The 20,635-nt window shown below is 36.2% G+C and overlaps 1 protein-coding gene across 1 annotated transcript in view; it reads right to left on the minus strand.

The window, feature by feature from the left end:
- RBBP8 (RB binding protein 8, endonuclease) overlaps window positions 1-20,635 on the minus strand; it is a 77,889-nt gene that overhangs the window by 28,949 nt on the left and 28,305 nt on the right. The window contains exons 5-7 of the mRNA XM_007448606.1: window positions 15,810-15,876; window positions 5,065-5,240; window positions 2,983-3,087 (exon numbers count right to left, since the gene is read on the minus strand). Of these exons, the coding sequence (XP_007448668.1) occupies window positions 2,983-3,087; window positions 5,065-5,240; window positions 15,810-15,876 (348 nt within the window). The remainder of the gene's footprint in view (window positions 1-2,982; window positions 3,088-5,064; window positions 5,241-15,809; window positions 15,877-20,635) is intronic.

A 20,635-nucleotide genomic window follows, 5' to 3' on the forward strand; every position in this document is an offset into this window, starting at 1 on the left:
AATGAAGAGATATTCAAGGGTTTTTAAATGGAGGACAGATGCAATATTTGGGCTAAAAAGGTGATTCAGACAGGCTGACAGAACAAGAAGCACTCACTAATAGGCAACGGGACTAATTAGATTACTAAAAGAGTCTCATGAGAGATGCTGATGGCCCAAACTAGTATAATGTGGGTGCAGAAGAATGTGCATGACAGATGTGTAGGAGGTGCAATCAATAAGACTTGGAGTCTATTTACACATGAGAGTTGAAGAAGCAGGAATCTAAGATGATTCCAAGTTTTCTGATTTAGGTAACTCAAAGAGGTCTGTAAACTGTCATTCACTGAGACTGTAAATAAAAGGATGAGCAGGTTTGACAAGGAAGTTTCACTTTGGACATGCTGAAGTGGAAGGATATCCAGGTACAGACGATGTTCAATAGCAGGCAGATACATCAGTTTGGAATTCAAGAGAAAAGTCTTGGAAAGAGATAGATTTGGAATTTATCATCATATAGGTGGTAGCAGAACACTAACTCTAAGTGAAGATTCCTCCAGAAACAGAAAACGAGAGAAGAATAGGCCAAGGATCATATATACTGGGGACAGTGACATTTAAAAGACAGATGGAGAAAGAACAGCCAGTAATGGAAGGTGAAAAATGAACAATAAGAGAATCAGGAGAGTGGCACCACTTCAAGAAAAAGTGTGTGCAATGTCAAATGTAATAGAAAGGTCAAGTAAGATAAAGACTGGTAAGCATTCACTAGATTTAACAACCAGGAGGTCTCTGATGACCACTGCTGAGCAGTTCCAATGTAATGAGTGAGAGAAGAGAGTGTGAGGATGTGTCCGCTTTTCTCCCCCTTCCTCTCCCTCTCTTCCGCCCTCCTTCCTCCCTTCCCCTGCACCCCTTTTTCTTCCTGGAGTGAATGGGAGTTGACAGGAGAAATTGAGCACAGACTGCTTTTTCAGCTTTGAAGAGAAGCTCTAGCTAAGAGTGGAGACAATTAAGAGGGGGTTATTTTAAAAGACAAAAGATAACATGTATCTTTATGTTGAAAAGAAAGAACCTGCAGAGAAACTGGAGATACGGGATAAGAGAACAACTGATGGAGTAAAGTTCTGGCAGCAGCAGAAGAAAATGGGCTCCGGAGTGCTGAGAAGCAAGGTTCTGACACAGTCTAACATCCCCTGCAGCCTTTGCCTGACAGTCTGTCTATACACATGCACACAAACATACATACACTAATATAAATAATTTGTAGCTTTCAGAGGATAGGCTCTGATTTTACTAATTTTACTAATATAAAATGAGTAAGTGAATAACCATGGCCAGTCCTCCCAGTTTTGCTCTGCATTTCATCTCCTCTCACTTTTTAAAGGATCTAGCAATTGTTCCCTCTTTCTCCAGAATTACTCATTTCTCTCTTTACAAGATCATTCCATCAGCATAAAAACATGCTGAATATGCTATAATAGTCCATCTTTTAAAATCCTCCCTGGACCCATGTTTCTCTTTAGCCACTGTCCATTCTCCCTTCCCCCTTCACCACAAAAAGGCCCTGAAGGACTTGTTCACAAGTGCTCCTTCCGGTTCTCTTGAACATGATAGTCTAGTTGATCACCTCTACACTTAAACAACTCTCATTAAGAGTTAAACACTCAATGATCCCCAGGGGACCAAATCCAATGGTTAATACTCAGTCTTCATCTTCTGCGACCTATCAGCACTGTTCTCCACAGTGACCACTCCCTCCTTTCTCTCTTGGTTTAAAGGATGCCACTTTATCTTGGTTCTCCTATCTCACTGGCAGCTTCTTCTCTGGCTACTTGGTTGTTCCTCATTTTCAAAATCTCTAAATCACCATCCCAACAGCTGCGATACTGCCTCCGAGGAGGTGAAAATGGTTCTTGGGGGCCAAAAAAATATTTTTATGTATGACAGATACACATACACTCAATACAGTATATTTGCAGTATTAAAATCCCATGGGGGAAGTGATGTGGGGCGGGGGGCTGGTGTCTAAAAAGGCCAGGTGGGAGTGATAATAAAAAATAGCTGAGAATCACTCCTTTACATAATGGAGTGCCTCAGGCCTAAGTACTGGAACTTCTCTTTCCCACCTTCACTCACTTGCTTGGCTATCTCATCCAGTCTCATGGCTTCAGACACCACCTACATGCTAACAACTTCCATTTGTATCTCTACGCTAGACTTCTCTACATTCACACCCACCTACCCATCCAAAATCTTTACCTGGATGTCTACCAGGCATCTGAGAACAAAATATTCTCAAAACCAAACCCCTACCCTCAAGCCACCCTGCAAACCTCCTGCTCCCAGTCCCTCTCCTCTTTGCAAATAGCAACTCTAAAGAACAGAGTTGCCCAAACCAATCTCCCTTTCACTCACTCTGCCCCAGCCACACAGGGCTCCTTAATGTTCCTCAATCAATCCAAAGAACACCCTCACCTCAAGGCCTTTGTGCTTACTGACTTCTCCACCTGGAATGCCCTTGCCCCAGAAATCAACACGACTCACTTGCTTCCCTCAGTCTCTGCTCAAATGTTGCTTTTAAAGTCAGGCTTTCTAATATCTCCTTACTCTGCTTTATTTTTCTTCAGAGCCCCTGATCCATCTAACATATATTTATTTTCTCTCTTCCCCAACTAGATTGTAAGCTCTATGAGGTTAAAGATTTTGTTTTGTTTAGTGCCCGGTATACATTAGGCATCCAAATATTTATTAAATGAACGAGTAAACCACAATAAAGCCTTATTTACTCAAAATTACTAGCAATTGTAATTAATGTGGATAGGGATAATTAATATGAATTAATAACAGGATAACATTACTTTCCAGTATGAAAAAGACTGCTAAACAACAAATAATACAAACAAAACTATATGGGAAGTATTTTAAAATGTTGTCTAATTCAGACGGTCACTCTTGTCCACCAATTTTAAACGTATAAAGTAATCTCAGTATCTTGCTTACTAGCCACTGGAGCTTGACTCTGATCACAAGTGTCAGCCACTAGAATTTCATGTTCATTATGTTTATGTTGTGGATGAGTTGAAGACTTTGGTATTTTTCTCAATTCTAAGGGAAAAAAGATTACATATAAACAAACAATCATGAAAAATGATAAGCCAATACAAATCTATCTTTAAATGCACTAGAAGTGCATTTTATTCACGTAACTTGAATATTCTAAAAAGGTTATTCCTTTAGTTTCACTGAGAAACAAAGTTGGTAGTTAGGACAGTGGGGTAGAGAGGACTGGAACAGATAAATTCTTCTGACCTAAGCCTTCCAGAGTTGTAATATTTTAATGTATCTTTTCCTTGTGTATCATTGCAAATCAGTAGGTTCATTTGAAATGAATATTGCATCATACAGCTTTTTCAATCTTTGTTTTAGACTTTTCATTTTCTGGAAGGAAAGCTGAAACATGCTTTATCAGAAATCATTCCACTATTTAAGGGTTTAATTCAAAGAAAACCAAAAGAAGGACAAAGTAAAGGGAAACAGACTTTTACTAATTATAACTAGAAATTATCATTAAAAAGCAGTATACATGTAAAAATAAATAAACATGGGTGGTTAGAAAGAGAAAAGGAGTAACTAGTCATTAAATTAGTTTTAACATAATTTGCATGGCTCAAAAGCATATTTTAAAAGCAGAATTTCATATTCCAAGTAAAAATGATCAGAACAAGATTAAAATTGACAAAGTTTTAAATAGTTACAGATTATTCTCATACAATGAAGAAATAAACCAAGAGCATTTTACTAGATACAATGAAGAAATAAACCAAGAGCATTTACTAGAAGAAATAAACCAAGAGCATTTTACTAGATACAAAAGACGACTTTTCCTAAAAAAGAAAATTGCTGTGATTTGCTTTTCTGGATATTCTTTCAGATGGATTTAAACATGATCTAAATTATGCCGATGCTTATCTGTAGTGATTCATGTTCTATCTGATACCAGACTAAAAGGCCCATAAATGTTCATTCTAAATCCATGATCTTACATTTTAATTTAGCTCCTAATTACGTGTAAGTTTTTAACAATTCTTTGGTTTTCCACTAGATGGTGATGCAAGCTCATATAAAATGGGGGAAAACTGTCAATTTTCCAGTATCAAAGATTAAGATCTACTGTTTCTTTAAAAGGCACAGCTACTGTCAACAATTTATTTGCATTAGAAAAATATCTCTAAGACTGTGTATACTCCTTTCCCTCGAGTGCCTTCCTTGTTACAAACAGTTTAGGTTAAGATGAAAGTTTTAAAAATATTTACTTTTAGATTAATATTAAAAGGCATAAGCACTGTATCACATCACAGGATAAATTTCAGGACTACATGAAAAGGTATTTCCAAAGCATTTAGCAGAAATGGTCAACTGGCTTGGAATTAGAAATATGCCACTGACAAGCCACGAAGTAGATACATTATAAAGCCATTTCTTGATTTACCACCAAGTGCTACATATTATAAAAAATAAAAATAGCTAGTTAAAGCATTGGTGGGAGTAGCTGTGGATAAGACTTGGAAACTACACAAGTTTAGAGCCAGGAAGATCTGTATTTGAATTTTGACTCATCTACTTACTTGACAGGTTACTTAACCCCTCTAAAGAGCAAATCTTTCCTCATCTATAAAACGAAGGTGCTAGTAGCTACCTCAAACCTGTCATGAGGATTAAAACACAGTAATAATGTATTCAAATCAGCAAGATAACCAGCACACAGTAGGTGGAACTTAATGTTAGGATATCTCCTCTTTCCATGTATCCTACTCAGATATATACACATAGGAATAGTTTTTAAATAAAAAGAAAAAAAACTATTCAGTACCTTTGTAAAATGCTGAGTGTTTAAATATTCAGATGAGCAACACACGTCTATACATAATACAGGCAGTAGATGCCTTCCCAGTCACTTCATTAATGGAAGTTAAACTTACAGTTGTAACGTAAGTTACCTGAAAAATGACTATCTTCCTAATAGATGAATACTTTTTTTTTTTTAACAGAACCAGGTAACTAAATTACAACTCCAATCCTTACCATGTGCACACCCAGAGTTCTCCAGTTTAGTATGTGTTTGTTCTACATATCGGACGTGGAGGTTCTCCTTCCTTCGTAGTCGGTTAGCGCCAGAAAATGAAAAGGTTGTTATTGGTGAATCTGGAATAACATCTTCCTCAGATTCAAGATCGGTTGCTTGATGTGGTTGATCATTCCTAGATGAAAATAAGGACAACTGAATGAAAATCAGTTTGATAAATATTTATTAAAACATCTAGCATATGGTATGAGTGACAGCAGAACATAGGTATGAAGCTGGAAGAGATATAATTCCTTGCATCTGATGTTCCAAGTCTAAATACAAGGATTAGAGAAATACTCACATGACTAGAGTACCAGGTGGGGAATATTACCGTGAGAAGTGAAGTAGAAAGTGTAGTTGGTGGTACTTGAGGTGAAATTAAAAGAATTTCAAATGGCAGAGAAAATCAGCAGAGGATCCTCCAAGTTTGAGTAAAGGCAGGCAGTACTGTGTACTTGTGTTAGAGAAAGACAAGCTGGAACTACATGAAGGAGAGCCTCGACTAAGTGTGCACATAATTTAGAAAGCAAGAGGAAAGGAATGAAGGTTTTAGAGAATGGAAGTAATGTGACAATCTAGCAGCAAGACTGTGCAAGATTGACTGGGACAGAAAGAAAGGAAGTAGTGGCTGTAATAGTTCAGGCAGGAGCTTCTCTGGGTTTGAACTGGAATTCTGAAGATACGTATGGAAAGGAAGGGACCAGTGTTAAACACTCTGGCAACAGAATCAACAAGACTTGGCAAATGACAAATTCAGGGTGATAAATAATACTAACACTGGTAACACCAACATTTGTTGCAGGTTTACACTGGCAGGCACTGTTCAAAGCGTTACATGTATCAGTTTAAGTATAAGGTATTATTATTACTCTCATTTTACAAGCAGAAAATACAGATACAGAGGTTAAGTCGCTTACTAAAATAAAATAGTAAGGGCTTCCCTGGTGGCGCAGTGGTTGAGAATCCGCCTGCCAATGCAGGGGACATGGGTTCAAGCCCTGGTCTGGGAAGATTCCCACACGCTGCAGAGCAACTAAGCACGTGCACCACAACTACGGAGCCTGTGCTCTAGAACCTGTGAGCCACAACTACTGAAGCCCAAGCGCCTAGAGCCCATGCTCTGCAACAAGAGAAGCCACCACAATGAGAAGCCCGTGCACCACAATGAAGAGCAGCCCCCGCTCAACGCAACTAGAGAAAGCCCACGCACAGCAACGAAGACCCAATGCAGCCAAAAATAAATAAATAAATTTATAAACAATAAAATAAAATAAAAACGTTTAACAGAAGCAGGATCTAAACCCTGGCAGCCAGACTCCCAGGACAACACTGTTATCCTTGGTATAGACCATGGGGCTGATGACTGACTACAAGTAGGACTCAGACTTTGAATTTCTACTTCTGCTTCTATCCACGCTTCACTATCAGTACTCTCAACACATCAGCCAGAATAATCTTATTAAAACTTACATCATATCATGTCACTCTTCTGATTAAAACCTGCCACATCTCCCCACTTCACTGAAAACACAAGCCAAACTCCTTATAATGATTGATCTGATCATCCTCCTCCCCCATTACCTGACTCCTCTCATTACATTCTACTCCAGCCACCCTCGCTTCCCCAGGCTCCTCAAACACACCAGGCACACCCCTACTTTACGTTCTTTGCTCCAGCTGTTCCATCTGCTTGGAATGCTCATCCCCAGATATCACATGGCTAACTACCTCATCTTCTTCAAGTGTTTGCCTTCTCATCAATGCCTGCCTTGAACATGCTATTTAAAACTGCAACCCCCTTCCCACACCCTAGTACTCTGGTTCCTTGTTATTCTGCTGTTACTTTATCCATAGCAGTTACTGCTTTCTAACATAGTACATAATTGATTTGTCTACTGCTCACCAGCCAGAAAGTAAGCTCTAAGAGGATAAGGATCTTTTTGGTTCATTGATACATCACAAGTGTCTGCAATAGTGGGTTCTTGGTACATGACCAATAAATACTTATTGAATGAATGAATATGAGAGGTTCCCAGATTTCACTAGAAAAATAAATTTGTGCTGATCTAGGCATATGTTCTTGCCCAATTCAATTCAGGCCCGAAGGCACCTAAAGACTGGGTTTGGACTGAATTGTGGGTATTGAGTAAAATAAAGTTAATTCACTTTAACTCAACTGCCTTTCCCATGTCAAGCCATCGTTGACCTTATTTGCCACCAATTTTTATCAGTCTGTCAGGCATTTAGGCTTTACATGACAAAACCAGTCTATCCTAATATACTCATATCAGTTTGTAATACTACATATTTCAAACAAAGAATAATAAGATTTTTATAAATATGACCAACAGATTTTTTTTAATTAAAAGAGATTAATTTTTCCTAATGGATTTGTATCTTAATTTGCTAGATAATATCAATATTATTTGTGGTCTATAATCCTATACTCTATACTGAGTAAAATCTTTAGAGCTAATATCTAATCTCTACCTACAATTCTACCATCTTATTCTGGAAAAAACAAAGTAAACTAAAGTCATACGAGAAACCTGTACAAATTAATGGAGTATGAAATCTATCTGACCTCACTTTAATTAATCACATCACAGGCTACCTGCCTATTAGTCATAAAAATTCAACCTGAAACATGAATGAGTCACGAGAAGAAACTGATTTCCTGGCAGAGTCAATCTAGAAGTAGCTGGGATCACAAAAGGAAAAAACATACAAACACACACACACACACAAAACCAGCTCTAACTAGAGGTGTCCAAACTAAGTAAACAAGTGCTGGCTTTGTCCTCCTTTGTCCTTTGTCATAAAAGAAAAAGAAAAAAAAAAAAAAAAAAACTTTCCATGTGTTAACCAAGTTTCTTCTTTAAAGCATTAGGTCTCATTCTGATTTTCTGAGAAAAGTTAAAATTTTATGCCACAGCTTTAGGTTAATTATGTACACTGGCCATCTTTCTCCTTCCACTTTTCTTGCTAACGGCCCGAGAGCCTCCCCTTAAATTCCTGTCAAAACAATTTTAGTTGTCCATTTTTCTAAGAGCTGTAAGGATCCAGGGTCTCCCTTCATAATGAGTCTGTAAAGAAGCTTCTAATATTCAAGCTTTTCTCCTCCTCCAAAAAACTTACACTTCCAGTTAAAATATCATTTAAATTTAATGAAATAGTTACAGCTATTAGGTTCACTTAAACATTCTGATTTTCAAAAAAAGGGTTCCCTGAAATATACACTAATGAGTCTGATACCCTGCTTTCTTGGAACCAGTTTATAATATCAATAATTCAAATAAGACTAATTTTTAAAAATAGGGTTATAAAGCCAGTTTTCTGAGGAATGCTCTACTGCGTATCTCGCTCTCAGGAAGGCATCTGACAGTGACTCTCTTGTTATCTTCTCACTGTAAACAAAACGGAGAAATACAAACTTGGTACTAATAGAGAAAGACAGACTCCAAACTGACTGAACACCATCAGACAAAGAATTATATCGATGAGGAAACCTGTGGAAGTATGCCTCAGGGCTCTATCCTCAGGCAGGTTTTGTTCAACGTTTATTACTGATTTTGATGAGGGTGCTCATGGAATATTCATTGAATTTGTGGAAGACACAAAGCTGAGAATAAAAGTTAACCTAATACATCTTAGGAAAAAAATCAACATATGAAAGACCCTCAGAGGTTGGAATAATGGGCCATATCTAACAAAATGAAATAGAACAGGATAAATGCAAGATAAAAAGCCTCACTGAAGTGAGTCAGAAGAGAGAGAATCCACCTACGCAGGCTGACACCATGCAGGTTAACCTTCTAAGGCTGTTTTAGCACAAAACTATACAGAGGGTTTAAAAACTCTGAAGTTGAGGTAGACCTGGGTTCAAATCCTGCATCTGACATTTACTAGTCACCTTGGGGAAGTTAGTTAACCTTTCTGAGCCTCTATTAAAGTAGGTACAGTACTGTACTTTCCTACTTCGTTTTTGTGGGAAAGTGGTGAGAAAGAAATAATATATGTAAAAATGTAATACAATGCCCAGAAAATAGTATTTAATCAATAGTGCTCTTTACCTTACAATGAAGACTCCTTTGAAATAAGGTTTCCATAACAACTACTATAAAGCCATAGGGAAGACTTTGACTTAGAGGTTCTAGTTAGCAGTAAACCTGGTAAAGAACCACCAGTAATGTATGTATTTGACCACATTAATATAAGTAAAAAGATACAGAAAAATGGAGGGAGCAGTATTGCTCTACGGGTCAGACTATACCTAGAAGACAACTGAATTAATTAAAATACTGACAAACTGAAACATTAAAGAGAAATGATAATTTGAAGAGTCTTGAAGTAATGTCTCACAAAGAACAGTTATTGAACAGAGAATATCTACTCTGTATGTTTACCTATTTACAATTAAGACTCAGGAGGGCCCCGTACCATCTTCATGTAAACAAAGGGCCATCAAATAGAAGGTGGGGGTGGGGGGGGGTAAACTTGCTCCAGATGGTCCCAGAAGGCAAAAATCAGAATCAACAAATATCACTCTGTACAGTGACTTCTACCCAAACTTAGAACTTTTAACAGTATCATCTCGTTAAAATTAAATAGGCTTGGGACACAGTGAACCTGTATAAGAGGTATTCAAACAATGGCTATTTGTTAAAGAAGTTATACAAGGAATTCAATTTAAAGGAGAGCACTGAGGGAACTCCCTGGCAGTCCAGTGGTTAGGACTCCGTGCTTGCACTGTCGAGGACCTGGGTTTTAAAAAACAAACAAAAAAGAAGACTCCTTTGACTTTCACATCCAGCTCATCCATTTCCCCAAACAAGTCATGACCTCAACACTTAGCTTATTTAATTACCTGCCTTCTGTGACTGGTACAGCTGAGTATATATTTTGAACTTTATAACAGCAAATTTTTTTCTGAATAATTTCTTACTATAGTGTCACTAAACAACTGTCCTACCATAAAAGGTCTCTGTGGGACTTCCCTGGTGGCACAATGGTTAAGAATCCGCCTGCCAATGCAGGGCACGTGGGTTCGATCCCTGGTCTGGGAAGATCCCACATGCTGCGGAGTAACTAAGCCCATGTGCCCCAACTACTGAGCCCACGTGCTGCAACTACTGAAGCCCACGTGCCTAGAGCCCGTGTTCTGCAACAAGAGAAGCCACCGCAAGAAGAAGTTCACGCACCGCAACGGAGAGTAGCCCCTGCTCGCCACAACTAGAGAAAGCCCACATGCAGCAACAGACCCAATGCAGCCAAACAAAACAAAACAAAAACAACAACAAAAAAGAAAGGTATCTGTAACATCAAACCCAGATTAGGTGAGTCAGAATTACTGCATTTAACAAGAAAAAGTATAAATAAAATAATACTTTTTCTAAAGTTCAGGGAAATTTCAGGCAAGATAATACTTGCTACATTTCTTTCTGACTGAAAGCAAAAGGGAATTTGCGGAGAACAAGTTGTAAAAGAAGTTGGCTTATGAGAATAACTATCTAAAATTTCAGGAGAGAACTGACACACACATTACCTCCTACACTGTTCTAAGGCCATGTACTAAATAAAACATACATGCCCTGAGCTCATCTATATGATCGATCTTCACTGTTATTACAAACTTCAGCTTTTACTTCTTTTCTAATGTATCAATGAGCTTCAACAGAAAAATCTGTGAATTTGAGAACACTAAAACTAATTCTGAACAAATGAGAATTCACAGTTGACCAAGCAAATGACATTATCCAGTTACAAATCACTTTATAACCTTAGTTTTGGAGGCATTCACCCATCTAATTCTGTATAACCTCTACAGACTAGTTATCTTATTTATCTTTGGAATTCATAAATATCAGGGCTGATGTGTTCAAAGTACCATAAGCTACATATGCTAAGTTAATTCACAGAACATAAATTAATGTAGGTCAACCACCACTTATCTGAAATCTTTGGAACCAGATGTGATTCAGAATTCAGTTTTTTAAAAATGAAGGGTACACCTAAATCAACTAGAGAAAGAAGAACAAAGAAAACCCAAAGTCAGTAGAAGGAAAGAAATCATAAAGATCAGAGCAGAAATAAATGAAATGGAAACAAAGAAAACAATTGCAAAGATCAATACAACTAAAAGCTGGTTCTTTGAGAAGATAAACAAACTTGATAAACCCTTAGCCAGACTCATCAAGAAAAAAAGGGAGAGGACACTACTCAATCAAGTTAGAAATGAAAAAGGAGAAACCACAACTGACACAGCAGAAATACAAAGGATTATAAGAGATTACTACAAAAAACTATATGCCAATAAAATGGACAACCATGAAGAAATGGGACAAATTCTTGGAAATGTGCAATTTTCCAAGACTGAACCAGGAAGAATTAGAAAAGATAAACAGACCAATCACAAGTAATGATGTTGAAACTGTGATTAAAAATCTTCCAACAAACAGAAGTCTAGGACCACATGGCTTCACAGGTGAATTCTATCAAACATTTAGAGAGGAGCTAACACTCATCCTTCTCAAACTCTTCCAAAAAATTGCAGAGGGAGGAACCCTCCCAAATTCATTCTACGAAGCCACCATCACCCTGATATCAAAACCAGAAAAAGATATCACAAAAAAAGAAAATTATAGATCAGTATCACTGATGAACACAGATGCAAAAATCCTGGACAAAATGCTAGCAAACAGAATCCAACAACATATTAAAAGGATCATACACCATGATCAAGTGGGATTTATCCCAGGGATGTAAGGATTCTTCAGTATGTGCAAATCAATCAGTGTGATACACCATATTAACAAATTAAGGAATAAAAACCATATGATCATCTCAACAGATGCAGTAAAAGCTTTTGACAAAATTCAATACCCATTTATGATAAAAACTCTCAGAAAATAGGCATAAAGGGAACCTACCTCAACATAATAAAGGCCATATATGACAAACCCACAGCAAACATCATTCTCAATGGTGAAAAACTGAAAGCATTTCCACTAAGATCAGGAGCAAGACAAGGATGGCCACTCTCGCCACTCTTACTCAACACAGTTTTGGAAGTCCTAGCCATAGCAATCAGAGAAGAAAAAGAAATAAAAGGAATAAAAATTGGATAAGAAGTAAAACTGTAATTGTCTGCAGATGACCCGATACTATACATAGAAAATCCTAAAGATGCCACCAGAAAACTACCAGAACTAATCAATGAATTTGGTAGAGTAGCAGGATACAAAATTAATGCACAGAAATCTCTGGCATTGCTATACACTAACAACAAAAAATCAGAAAGAGAAATTAAGGAAATAATCCCATTTACCACCTCAACAAAAAGAATAAAATACCTAGGAATAAACTTACCTAAGGAGGTGAAATGCATGTACTCAGAAAACTATAAAACACTGATGAAAGAAATCAAAGATGACATAAACAGATGGAGAAATATACCATGCTCTTGGATTGGAAGAATCAATACTGTGAAAATGTCTATACTACCCAAAGCAATCTACAGATTCAATTCAATCCCTATCAAACTACCAATAGCATTCTTTACAGAATTAGAACAAAAAATTTTACAATTTGTATGGAAACACAAAAGACCCCAAACAGCCAAAGCAATCTTGAGAAAGAAAAACAGAGCTGGAGGAATCAGGCTCCCCAACTTCAAACTATACCACAAAGCTACAGTAATCAAGACAGCATGGTACTGGCACAAACACAGAAATATAGATTAATGGTACAGGATAGAAAGCCCAGAGATAAACCCACACACATATGGTCACCTAATTTATGACAGTGGAGTCAAGAACATATAATGGAGAAAAGACAGCCTCTTCAATAACTGGTGCTGGGAAAACTGGACAGCTACATGTAAAAGAATGAAATTAGAACACTCCCTAACACCATACACAAACATAAACTCCAAATGGATTAAAGGCCTAAATGTAAGACCAGACACTATAAAACTCTTAGAGGAAAACATAGGAAAAACACTCTTTGACATAAACCACAGCAAGATCTTTTTTGACCCACCTCCTAGAGCAATGGAAATAAAAACAAAAATAAACAAATGGGACCTAATTAAACTTACAAGCTTTTGCACAGCAAAGGAAACTATAAACAAGATGAAAAGACAACCCTCAGAATGGGAGAAAATATTTGCAAACGAATCAATGGACAAAGGATTAACCTCCAAAATATATAAACAGCTCATGAAGCTCAATATCAAAAAACCAAAGAATTCAATTTAAAAATGGGTGGAAGAGCTAAACAGACATTTCACCAAAAAAGACATACAGATGGCCAAGAGGCACATGAAAAGATGCTCAACATCACTAATTAGTAGAGAAATCAAAACTACAATGAGGTATCACCTCACACCGGTCAGAATGGCCATTATCAAAAAGTCTACAAACAATAAATGTTGGAAATGGTGTAGTGAAAAAGGAACCCTCCTGCACTGTTGGTGGGAGCGTAAACTGATACAACCACCATGGAGAACTGTATGGAGGTTCCTTAAAAACTAAAAATAGAACTGCCCTATGACTCAGCAATGCTACTACTGGGCATATACCCTGAGAAAACCATAATTCAAAAAGAGACATGTACCACAATGTTCACTGCAGCACTATTTACAATAGCCAGGACATGGAACCAACCTAAATGTCCATCGAGAGATGAATGGATAAAGAAGATGTGGTACATATGTACAATGGAATATTACTCAGCCATAAAAAGAAACGAAATTGAGTTATTTATAGTGAGGTGGATGGACCTACAGTCTGTCATACAGAGTGAAGTTAAGTCAGAAAGAGAAAAACAAATACCGTATGCTAACACATATATATGGTATCTTAAAAAAAAAAAAATGGTACTGATGATCCTAGTGGCAGGGCAGGAATAAAGATGCAGACATAGAGAATGGACTTGAGGATGCAGTGGGGGAGGGGGAAGCTGGGGCGATATGAGAGTAGCACTGACATATATACACTACTGAATGTAAAATAGCTAGTGGGAAGCAGCAGCATAGCCTAGGGAGATAAGCTTGGTGCTTTGTGATGACCTAGAGAGGTGGGATAGGGAGGGTGAGAGGGATGCTCAAGAGGGAGGGGATATGGGGGTATATATATGCACATGGCTGATTCACTCTGCTGTACAAGAGAAACTAACACAGTACTGTGAAGCAATTATACTTCAATAAAGATCTATTAAAAAAAAAAAAAGAAGGGTAATGCAGAGCATATACAGCTTGTTACAAAACACCTCCAGTGGAGCCTGAGGTACCATCCTGTAGTCAAACACACTGATATTATCACAGTGAAGCATAGGAATGCTCACAGGAAGTGGGACAAATAAGGACTATACTAAAAAGTATCTTGTCAGTTGAAGTGAGATTAGGTTGTAACTTTTCAAAAAGAAAAACTTTGTGTTTTGGAATCATATAGAAAAGACTGTGAATTTGTGTTCTAGCTTCACTTCAATATGCAGCATGAGTAAAATGAGAAAGGGGTGACATTTTCATACACACGTTTGATAACCTCAGTCTGGCCTGATAGCCTTCTTTCCTCATCTATTATCCCCTCTCAAAATTCTCTTTGACTACCAATATTCAGTGGGCTGAATATTGGACCAATATTCATGATAACATGGGAGAAATATCAAAATCCTATTGGACATCCACTACTACTTAAAAATATACTGATATGATAAAGATGTTAATTCCACTTGTGATATGTGTTTATACATAAGACAGTAAATACTCATAAGCCAAAATAGTGTTACGTCTACATAGTTTAGCAAAGTTTTTGTAGATGTCCACTCAGATGCAACAGAGTCTTTAAAACCCTATAAACCATTAACACTATCCTGAATCCTAACTTTTAAAAAATATTATATAAGCTTTACATAAATGGGAACCTAGAACTGGCCATAACTCTGCTTGGCATCAGTCAGACTAGACCCAGAAAAAGATTCTTTTTTTGAGACGCTGTCAAATAATGGAAAGAACAGAGGCTTTTAAGTCAGAAGACAGGGTTCTGAGTGATGTCTCATTATCTACTAGTTGTGAGACCATGGCAAGTTACTTGACTTTTTTAAGATGTGGATTTCTCATCTATAAAGTAGAGTTAATAAAACTACCTTGAAGAGTCACAGTGAGGATTAGAAATAATAAACATAAAACACAAAGAAGAGTAACTGGAACACAAGATGAAAGTTATGATTTTTATTATGAGAATTTGGGGGAGAGGGAAAGGAGGAAGTTCTCCAGGCCTGAGAAGTATATAAGAGGAAATAATTATTCAGATTGTTTTTATGAAGTTTCTGGGACAAGGCTAGAAAGGTGGTAACAAAACTCAAATATTTAAAATATAAGTACTTCAAATAATTTATTTGAATGATTTGTTATTTATAATAAAGTTATAAAAATTAAAGTGCTTTAAATTAAAATGTTTTGATTTTTATATATTCACACACTAAGCTAAGAGATGCATATACACCCTTCATAGATACTCCCAGAACAAAAACATAGTGATTTTCTTTATATTTTCATTTGCAGAATACTTTATAACTTTTAAAAATGAAACCTTTAACTCTTAATATATCTTTACAGTTTGCAAAAAGCTAAGTAAAATGAAGAAAGAGAAGCTAGGGGAAAATATTCAATTTTCTGCCACAATTAAGAAAAAATACTTACTCAATTTTCTGCTGCAGCTGTTCAGAAAGCTTTTTATTTTCTTCCTGTAGAGTATTCTTTTCATTCACTTAAATATAATGTGAAAAGAAAGCACAAATTATAACTATAATAAGATGTATGTCAGGTTCTTTCAACAGTTGCAACAATCATGGAGAATTAGGATTTCAAATTCTAAGTCATGATGTTAGTCAGGGTTAATGCTATTGTTCAAAACTAATTTGTTACTAGGTACTGATTATTACATCTCATGTTGTGCAAGTTCCACGTAAATGATTAACTGATAATTCTATGTAGTGCTTGTGGGCAAAAAAGAAAGAGTACCTCATGTACTGGGGAGTATAGTTTAATTATTCATGCTGAGCACAAGAAAGCATTCCATCTGGTTACTCAGTCCTACTAATTTCAAACACCACTTATCCTGAAATAAATCTGATCATAAAATATAACACTGAATATCAGTGTAATCTGTATAACATAAGCACACTTAAGTAAATTTTCTTCCTTAGTCATACTCTATGTTTCATTAATAATTATGGTATCAGTAACTTAAATATACCATTGAAGTAGCATCTCCTTGTTTGAATCTACCTTGACTAAAGTTTCCTATCCATCCTTATTTATAAAGCAGAAACTCAGTTTTGGGCTATAATTTCTACTGCTGCCAGCACAAAATTATCAATCCTTGATATTATGTCACTGGTTAAGCATGTGTTTTACGAGGAGAAATATATCAAAGAAATCAAGTCAGAGTAAGTACAATTAACCTCTCAGAAAGAAAGTTAATCATACTCCAAAAACCTGTTAATAATTTAGTGGTTTACAAATCCAAACATATTTTCTTACACTGAGTAAATAAAAATTTGTTGACTATATATCGATACGTCAGGGTTACTAAACTACCTCCTGTGGAGGATCTGGAAAAAAACAAAACAAAACAAAAACCTGAAGATATGACAGTGACCTAGAGGAAAGTGTAGTCTAATGAGAGACAAGATATTATATAAACATATTTTTTACAACTGAAAGTGACAAGGGCATTAGAGAGGTACAGATAAAACACTAAATGAAATTCCAAGGAGAAAAAATGAAATTCCAAGGAGAAAAAGGTTAGGTTGAGCTGTTGAAAAAATCAGGAAAGGATTCAAGAGGACAACTGAGCTGGACACAGGAAGAGAAATCCAAGAGCCTCCCCATTCCACCACCACAATCAACAACAAAAACAAAACAAATTGTGAGCTAAAACCCAAGCAGTGTAAGCAAGCAGATACTGGTATCAGCACTGGTGGAGGGACTGAACTTGAGATTTCCAGTTTAAGCCTGAACTTCTGGAATGGAGCCAAAGTGATCTGAATTCACTTACCACTAGAGTCAGCAGAAAATAACTCATATATAGGTTCCCAAGTATTTCAGATAACAGAATTATATGATAATGAAATGTTTAAAGATTTAGAAGATGGAAGGCTCAAAACTAACATGATAAAAGTGATTACCAAAAATGAGTAGACAGACAAGATTGAGATAATTTGAGCATCAATAAAAATAATGAACATAACTGAATGACACACACTGAATATATAAAATTACACGTCTATTATACTCAAAAAAGAGAAAGCTCCATTCATGTCAAAAGCAAAATGAAACATAACATATACAACACACAAAACCTCATTTGTCCCAGAGACTGTCATACAGAGTGAAGTAAGTCAGAAAGAGAAAAATAAGTACCGTATGCTAACATATATATGGAATCTAAAAAAAAAAAGGTTCTGAAGAACCTAGGGGCAGGACAGGAATAAATATGCAGACGTAGAGAATGGACTTGAGGACACGCGGAGGGGGAAGGGTAGGCTGGGACGAAGTGAGAGAGTGGCATGGACTTATATATACTACCAAATATAAAATAGATAGCTAGTGGGAAGCAGCTGCATAGCACAGGGAGATCAGCTCAGTGCTTTGTGACCACCTAGAGGGGTGCGACAGGGAGGGTGGGAGGGAGAAGCAAGAGGGAGGAGATATGCGGATATATGTATACGTATAGCTGATTCACTTTGTTATAAAGCAGAAACTAACACACCATTGTAAAGCAATTATACTCCAATAAAGATGTTAAAAAAAACACCTTATCTGTCACCATTTAGGTTAACTATTATACAAGATATTACTCTGAAAACTGGCAATTAAAGGGAAAACATTAAGATATATCATGCCTTTCAAGTAGGAACTACATCCCACGGTAACCAATAGCCCCAAACTGATGAGGGAGAATTCTTGTTTACAGAAGAATGCCAGCTGATAAAGAATAAGAATAACAGAAATGGAAAATTATCATTTTGTAGTCTGTAATTAAATAATTGATTCAGGCCAGAATCACAAATGGATATTAAAACCATTAAAGAAAGACTGAGGGAGAATTGTATTTTTGCAAGATTTCAAAGTATCACACATCCATCCTCCCAATTTAGACTACTTGGTGGTACTCGGGGGAAAATATAACTCTATAATGGAGAAATGTGGCCACCAATCCCAGAGAGTGGAATAACCTGACAATATCTATATCCTAATATGATACAATATAAAGTAGACAATTTTACCTATAAAGTACTGCTGCCAAAAATGTTTAATCTGGACCTAATCAAGCCTTCAGATACAATTTCTATTTTATAGGAAATAAAGAAACAAGATAAAGAAAATGATGAGAAAAATCCAGAAGGTGGCATAATTTTAGGAAAACAGCCCTACGTCTTCAAGAAGTCAATGTCATAAAAGAAAAAAATAGGAAGGGAGCTTATTCCAGATTAAAAGACAAATGCAATGTGTGGTCTGTGATTGGCAGGTTTGAACAAAACTGTTGCAAACCAAGAGGGACAGCTGTAGAAATATGAATATGGACCAGCTCTTAAAGAATATTAAAGAAAATTATGGGTAATCTTTGGTAGGCAAGGTAGTGGTATTGTGGTTAGGTATAAATTATCCAAGTATTTAGGGGAAAAATCTCCTGATGTATGTAACTGACATTAAAATATTTCAGTTCAAAAAGAAATGAAGAAAATACAGCAAAATATGAACATTAAACATATTAAATCTATGTGATAGGTGTATAAGGATTCCTTACTATTCTCATTACTTTTTTATATTTTTAAGAAATTTCATTAAAAAAAAGACTACACAGATTTGAAAAAGAACCAAACAGAATTTTTTAAAATGAAAAATTTGGTTACTGAAATAAAATAACTCAGTTTAACAGAGCTGAAAAACTTAGTATAATAAGCAAGAAAGCTGAAGAAATTACCCAGAACGCAGCAGAGTGAAATGAGGGGACGAAAGAAAAATAGGAAAGAGATGTTAAGAGACCAGAGGATCGAATGACAAGGTCTCATCATAACCCCCAAATAAGGAGAATGGAGAAGACACAATATTTGAAGAGATAGTAGCCGACAGTTTTACAGATATGATTAAAGAAGTGATTCCAATAGATTTTGTAATGTATACTAAACAGACTTTTTTCTTAAAAACCTACTTGAAATTGCACTAAAACTACAGAATACCAAAAACTAAGGAAAAAATCTTAATAGTAGCCAGAGAAAAATAATTGTTATCCTGTAAAATAGGTTTATAAAAATAACGGTGAAATAAAAACATTGAGGATAAAAACTGAGGGTTTAGAACCAACAACTATCCTCTAAAGGAGCTTTTCGAGAATGAATCTCAGGACTTCCCTGGTGGTCCAGTAGTTATGACTCTGCACTTCCACTGCAGGGGGCGCAGGCTTGATCCCTACTTGGGGGAACTAAGACTCCGCATGCGGTGCAGTGTGGCATGGCCAAAAAAAAGAAAGATCAGAAAGGGTAATAATACCAGAAGAAAAGTGAGATGTAAAAAGCAATAATAAGCAAAGAAACTGCTGCACATGTAGGTAAGTCTTTTAAAAAGTGTCTGAATAAGGTAATTTTTTAAAAAGTTTCTAACTTGCAGGGCTGAAAAAAAAAATACAGGCCATAAACAGTATGTAAATGGAGAAGGAGATGATCAGAGTGAAAGTGTTTTAAAGTCCCTGTACTATTCAGAAGAGGGTATCTTTATATTTTAGGAAAGCATGGTAAAATTTCAAGGTTGGTCAAAAAAAATAGAAATAAAGAGTTTAAAAACAAAGTAAAGGATAAAATAAAGATGAAATAACAAGACAAATATCCTCAAAATGCAATACCTGGAAAAAGTAAGAACAAAAAAGAGAGGCAGGCCGGGGGGAAAAAAGTAGCAACGATATAGAAACAACAAGAATTCATAAACATGAAGCCCTTAATATTTTTATTCATAAAATAACTTTGTTTGGGATTTGACCTCAGTGACTTTCCTGTTGCTCATTTTAATGTAAAATTAGTTTTCCTGAACTTTTCAGTAATCACATTGGGGGGTATTATTAGTGGTATTATTCTAAGACTATTGTGCTATAATATGAGATTAAAAAATGAGTAGTTAGGGGATATTTTAATTCTATCATCCCTGTGTCCTTGAGAACCATGATTCTCAGTGTGGAAGAAAGGGGATACAGATGTTATTAGAAGAGGTTAGCAAAAGCTCTATAGTCTTGAATTTGAATTTTCAACATGAACTCATGAAGTATTTTATTATCTACCTGAAAATTAGACAAAGGATATTCAAACCATTCACCCAAGAAGAAATGCAAACTGAAGATCAAGTAAAAAGATACTTGACCTGAATAGTAATAAAGAGAATGCTAGTATTAAAAAGGTACATCATTCTTTACCCACTGAACTGGATATTGTCAATTAATACATTTTTGCATAAAACTGAAGAGAATGTAGGGA

Source organism: Lipotes vexillifer, unplaced genomic scaffold, assembly GCF_000442215.2.
Source record: "Lipotes vexillifer unplaced genomic scaffold, Lipotes_vexillifer_v1.1 scaffold168, whole genome shotgun sequence".
NCBI classification, from domain to species: Eukaryota; Metazoa; Chordata; class Mammalia; order Artiodactyla; family Lipotidae; genus Lipotes; species Lipotes vexillifer.